This window comes from Salvelinus alpinus, chromosome 30 (assembly GCF_045679555.1).
Source record: "Salvelinus alpinus chromosome 30, SLU_Salpinus.1, whole genome shotgun sequence".
NCBI lineage: Eukaryota > Metazoa > Chordata > Actinopteri > Salmoniformes > Salmonidae > Salvelinus > Salvelinus alpinus.
The window spans coordinates 40,300,916-40,306,857 of record NC_092115.1 but is presented as its reverse complement, the minus strand read 5'-3'; the positions used below and the strand labels follow the sequence as shown (position 1 = coordinate 40,306,857).

At 40.9% G+C, this 5,942-nt stretch overlaps 1 protein-coding gene across 1 annotated transcript; it reads left to right on the top strand.

Annotated features, from left to right (window-relative positions):
- Positions 1-1,436: 1,436 nt before the first annotated feature.
- LOC139560461 (splicing factor 3A subunit 2-like) lies at positions 1,437-5,885 on the top strand. Its single transcript, XM_071377263.1, has 8 exons — positions 1,437-1,555; positions 2,102-2,388; positions 2,482-2,528; positions 2,618-2,727; positions 2,839-2,888; positions 4,688-4,828; positions 4,950-5,018; positions 5,128-5,885. Exons 2-8 carry the CDS (start codon positions 2,191-2,193, stop codon positions 5,437-5,439), a joined length of 927 nt encoding a protein of 308 aa, XP_071233364.1. The 5' UTR covers positions 1,437-1,555; positions 2,102-2,190; the 3' UTR covers positions 5,440-5,885.
- Positions 5,886-5,942: the final 57 nt, after the last annotated feature.

Sequence of the window (5,942 nt, the reverse complement as noted above, 5' to 3'; positions counted from 1 at the left end):
AGACTCCATTGTCTTTGATTCTAGCGAGGATTATCCAACCCCAAAATCGGCTGCACTTCCATCCATGTAAAATTATCCAGTCATTGTTAATGGACATATGTTTAAAGACATGGGTAATAGCTGTATCGCCTTAGATTGTGCCCCTGTTACCCTGCTAAATGGGGGCGGCAGGTAGCCTAGTGGTTAGAGCGTTTTGTCCAACCCCAAAATCGGCTGCACTTCCATCCATGTAAAATTATCCAGTAATTGTTAATGGACATATGTTTAAAGACATGGGTAATAGCTATATCGCCTTAGATTGTGCCCCTGTTACCCTGCTAAATGGGGGTGGCAGGTAGCCTAGTGGTTAGAGTGTTGGACTAGTAACCGAAAGGTTCCAAGATTGAATCCCTGAGCTGACAAGGTAAAAATCTGTTGTTCTGCCCCTGAACAAGGCAGATAACTGTAATTCCATCTGGAACTCTCATGTTATTTACTACCCTTGCTTAATCCAGTTGACTCTCCAATAGGGAAAATGTTTATCCTTGCTCCCTCAGAACAACAGTGCTTTATTTCAAAGGGAGATTGTATCCAATCCTTATGTCACAAGTTACTGGAATACATTCGTCACTAATATATGTTGGAAAAAAGTCTGGTTATTACCACACAAATAGTTGCTTGTTAACAAGGTCAAATAGGTCTCCTTAAGAATGATCCATAAGTATTACCCTGCAAATTATTACCTGAAGAAACTCCAAAAATAAATTCATATTGATTGTACTTTTTGTGTTGAGCATCCAGAAACAGTTTCACATTTATTTTGGCATTGTTTACATGTACAATTATGGAAAGATATTCACAGTTTTATAATTGTTAATATTCTTGATGACTTTTGTTTGTTATGGGAGAATGTGCTGCTCAGTTTCCTTAACCATAATAAAGATAAAGGAAAACAATTTTACCTCATAAGTCTAATTTTGCTAATGGCAAAATTTCACATTCATAAATGTCAATTTACTAATAAAAAAACACTCTTCCGTGTTTTCTATAAGGAATTTGAGCAGTACATTAAGACCATTCTACATTCTTCTAATAAGAAAGCTGTTAAAACAATCAATATGTGTGTTTCTTTTAAGGTCTTTGTATAATCTGTAATTTGTTGTACCCCCTAGCATATTTTATCATTGTCTATTTATGTACTTATTGTATGTATACAGACTTTTTCTACATTGGTAATAAAACAAATATATATATATTTTTTTAAAGGCAGTTAACCCACTGTTCCTGTTAACTGTTAACTGACTTGCCTAGTTAAATAAATAAATAAAACATACGCATTTGAACATTATAGGCTATACATTATAGATAAACGGACGTCTTGTATTTTAGAGAGGCTTAACTTCAAATATTCACGTTTCTGCTGAACTATCTCGTAAAATATAGCAAAAATACATTGTTTTGAACTGTGTGTTGTGTAGTTTTGTCAATAAAGTTATACACATGTACGAAACGGAAGTTTGCCTATGCGCATTAGTGTTTACGTTGTGAACGGCGTGACGCAAACGTTGAGGAATTGGTGAGTTTAAAAACGAGTATTTCTGTGGTAAATTAGATATTAAAGATATTCCATTAATTTGATTAGATGCACCTACATTTACTACAGCAACAGATATGAAAAGAAGTCCCGTTTTGTTTGTTAAAGTCGTAGCTGCTTTGCCGGTTACCTCAACAAAGCTATCACAGGCTAATATTAGCATAGCTAGCTAATCCACCCTCTGCACCAAAACCCAGTGTATAAGATAGCTATACTATAGCCTATAGTAGTTGTCTTATAATAGTGTTATTACATGCATTGTTAGGCCTCTTGCTTTTGGTGTAGAAATGTATGTAACAAACTACGTTTGAATAGTAGCTTTAGATAGTTGGCTAGTTGCACCCTAATTGCTAGCTAGGTGCCATGGGCAGCGAATGTTACTAGTTAGCTAAGCTGAACAAATGTTATATAATTTGGTACAATTTCAAGTCTTATTTTCCCCCCCAAAGATTCTCCCCAAATGCACAAGTGAAAAAACGTACATTTTTAAATTATGTTAAACTTTTTCCCCCCAATATGTTTCTCCAGAGTGAAGACGTCTACCTTGAGTATTTGACCAGCTGTCCAGGAGGTGGAGTTGAGTGTTTTGACTGTGAGTGAATCCATTGCTCTGCAAAATGGATTTCCAACACAGAGCTGGGGGCAAGACGGGGAGTGGTGGGGTGGCGTCCTCCTCGGAGAGCAACCGGGACCGGCGAGAGCGGCTCCGCCAGCTGGCCCTGGAGACCATTGACATCAACAAGGACCCCTATTTCATGAAGAACCATCTGGGCTCTTATGAGTGTAAACTGTGTCTGACACTCCACAACAATGAGGTAAGGAAGTGCTCATTTTAACATAACTCTTTATATGATGATCAATTGTCATTTGAATTACAGATTTTAACCATTATTGTTTTCTCTTTACAGGGCAGCTACCTGGCTCATACACAGGGAAAGAAGCATCAAACAAATTTGTAAGTACATATGGATTACTACTACTTTTGTGTCATTTTAGCACTGTGTATATTTGGTTTTGCTCACTTCTCTATTTTGTTGAATGCAGAGCAAGAAGAGCAGCCAAAGAAGCAAAAGAAGCTCCCGCCCAGCCAGCCCCCGAAAAGGTGAAGGTTGAGGTCAAGAAATTTGTGAAAATTGGTCGACCTGGGTACAAAGGTAGGTTATTATGTGTTTTGATTTAGTCATCATCAGGCTCTCAAAGGATTTGATGACTCTAGAACAATCTAATGTACTGAAATGTATTGATATTATTTCCCTTCTCAACAGTAACAAAACAGAGAGATCCAGAGAGCGGGCAACAGTCTTTACTTTTCCAGGTGAGTCTGAATCAGAGTATGTGAGCGGAGCTGGCGAGGAGCGGAGAGTGCCCAATTTGACTGGAGCTTGGAGCGAGATTCCCAAAGGCTGGAGCGTTGGCATTCTCGCTTGCTCCAATTTCGCTCCAGTAGCGCTCACATCACAAGCTCAGGGCATGCCAGCCCCATGCATTTGTAGTCTACTTGTGTGCTGCAAATAGCCCCTTGCTAATGTCATGGAGTTTGTTAAAATATTTTCATAAAGAAACTGATTAAACACACAGGTGCTAAATCAAGGTGACTTACAAAGATGAGGTCCAAGGGGGAGTGCAGTGATGTAGTGTCCACAACTAAAGAATCATTGTGGAATCTGAGACATTTATCCCAAAAGCCTGAAGCCCCAGACTCGCCAAACTCGTGTTTCTAAAAATGAAATCTTATTTTTTTTTTTTTTCCCCTTTATTTAACCAGGTAGGCCAGTTGAGAACAAGTTCTCAGTTACAACTGCGACCTGGCCAAGATAAAGCAAAGCAGTGCAACAAAAACAACACAGAGTTACACATGGGATAAACAATCGTACAGTCAATAACACAATAGAAAAGTCTGTATACAGTGTGTGCAAAAAAACAAGTAAGGAGGTAAGGCAATAAATAGGCCAATGGTGAAGTAATTACAATTTTGCAATTTACACTGGAGTGATATGTGCAGATGAGGATGTGCAGGTAGAAATACTGGTCTGCAAAAGAGCAGAAAAACAAAACAAAAACAAATATAGGGATGAGGTAGGTAGTTGGTTGGATGGGCTATTTACAGATAGGCTGTGTACAGCTGCAGAGATCGGTAAGCTGCTCTGACAGCTGACGCTTAAAGTTAGTGAGGGAGATATAAGTCTCCAACTTAAGTGATTTTTGCAATTCGTTCCAGTCATTGGCAGCAGAGAACTAGAAGGAAAGGCGGCCAAAGTAGGTGTTGACCTTGGGGATGACCAGTGAAATATACACGGGTGGGTGTTGCTATGGTGACCAATGAGCTGACCAGTGAGCTGAGATAAGGCGGAGCTTTACCTAGCAAAGACTTATAGATGACCTGGAGCCAGTGGGTTTGGCGACGAAGATGTAGCGAGGACCAGCCAACGAGAGAATACAGGTCGCATTGGTGGGTAGTATATGGGGCTTTGGTGACAAAACGGATGGCACTGTGATAGACTGCATCCAATTTGTTAAGTAGAGTATCGGAGGCTATTTTGTAAATGACATCGCCGAAGTCAAGGATCGGTAGGATAGTCAGTTTTACGAGGGTATGTTTGGCAGCATGAGTGAAGGAGGCTTTGTTGCAAAATAGGAAGCCAATTCTAGATTTAACTTTGGATTGGAGATGTTTGATGTGAGTCCACATATTCTAATTCAGAACCATCCAGAGTAGTGATGCTGGTCGGGCGGGCGGGTGAGGTCAGCAATCGGTTGAAGAGCATGCATTTCGTGTTACTAGCATTTAAGAGCAGTTGGAGGCCACGGAAGGAGTGTTGTATGATGTTGAAGCTCGTTTGGAGGTAACACAGTGTCCAAAGAAGGGTCAGATGTATACAGAATGGTGTCGTTTGCATGAATTCTAAAAATGAATTCAAAGGCACTGTTTAATTTGTATTTAATTCTAAGTAAGTCACAGCCTAAATGCACAATTTATAGACTGTCATGATTTAATACAACAACATGTATGGCCTAGCCCAAACCATTATTCCTCCTCCACCTCCAAACGTTACAGTTGGCACTGTGGGCTGCAATTTCTGAGACACTGGCTACTTTCTCTTCCTCCCCTATCAGATTGATTACCCAGAGATAGCAGAGGGCATAGGACCCAGGCATCGCTTCATGTCTGCATACGAGCAGCGCATCGAGCCCCCAGACCGTCGTTGGCAGTACCTTCTACTGGCTGCAGAGCCCTACGAGACGATCGCCTTCAAGGTATGTGCATTTTTTTATTTGGACCTAAGAAAATCCCCAATCACTCTCATTTGTCTGTGCTTTGTTCTGTTTTCCTATGAATGACAACTCATACCTTTTTGTATCTTCTATATTTATGCAGGTGCCAAGCAGAGAGATTGATAAAGGCGAGAGTCGCTTCTGGACCCACTGGAACAAAGATACAAAACAGGTAAAGTACATTTGGTGTTGACAGTCCCATGGTTGGTTTTATCTGACTTGGTTTTTGGAGGATATTTAGGTATTAATGGAATCCAACTGAATGTACCGTCCCTCTCCAGTTCTTCCTCCAGTTCCACTTCAAGATGGAGAAAGCCCTCGCCCCACCCAGCGGACCCGTACCCCCCATGGGTATAAAGCGCCCCCCTCCCCTGATGAGTGGGATGGGGCCTCGACCCCCCAGTGAGCCCATGCCCCCTCCACTTCCAGGGGGGATGAATATGCCCCCTTTACCCCCTGGCGCCCCCGGCCCTCCCCAAATGCACCACCACCATCAAATGCAACACAGTGGCCCCGGGATGGGTATGCCACCCCTGATGAGACCCCCACTCCCCTCTGACAGCCATGAAGGAATGCCCCATCGAAACAACTGATCTCCAACCAGCACATCATCCTTCTGTTAGATTGTTTGCCTATCATTTGGTTGCTATAACAGTGCCCTGTTTTAGGACTATGTCAAGTGTACTGTTTCATTGTCCGATGTACTTTTTCCTAAACTCTGGAAGAAACTTTGAATACCTACATATATTCTACAGATGTAAAATGGGCCATATTCAATAGGTTTTGTACACAGTTGCCAAGGCATTGTATTTATCATGCTCGTCTAATATCCACACTATCATACCATTTTTAGAATGAGGCAATATAATGTGCAAGCGTGCTAAGTGTTATGCTAGTGTGGCTATAGGAAGATATCCATTGTTTTAGGCACTTTGTGATGGCACCAATATTAATAGGATCCTGCTGTATTGTAAATGTTGAGTCCTGTGAAACAACATATTTTAAGATTCTTTTTTATAATAAAAAATTTGGAAAAGTGTATCATGATCTTTCTCTGTGTGCTTGGCTGAAAATAAAATGTGTTTAGAGGCAAAGA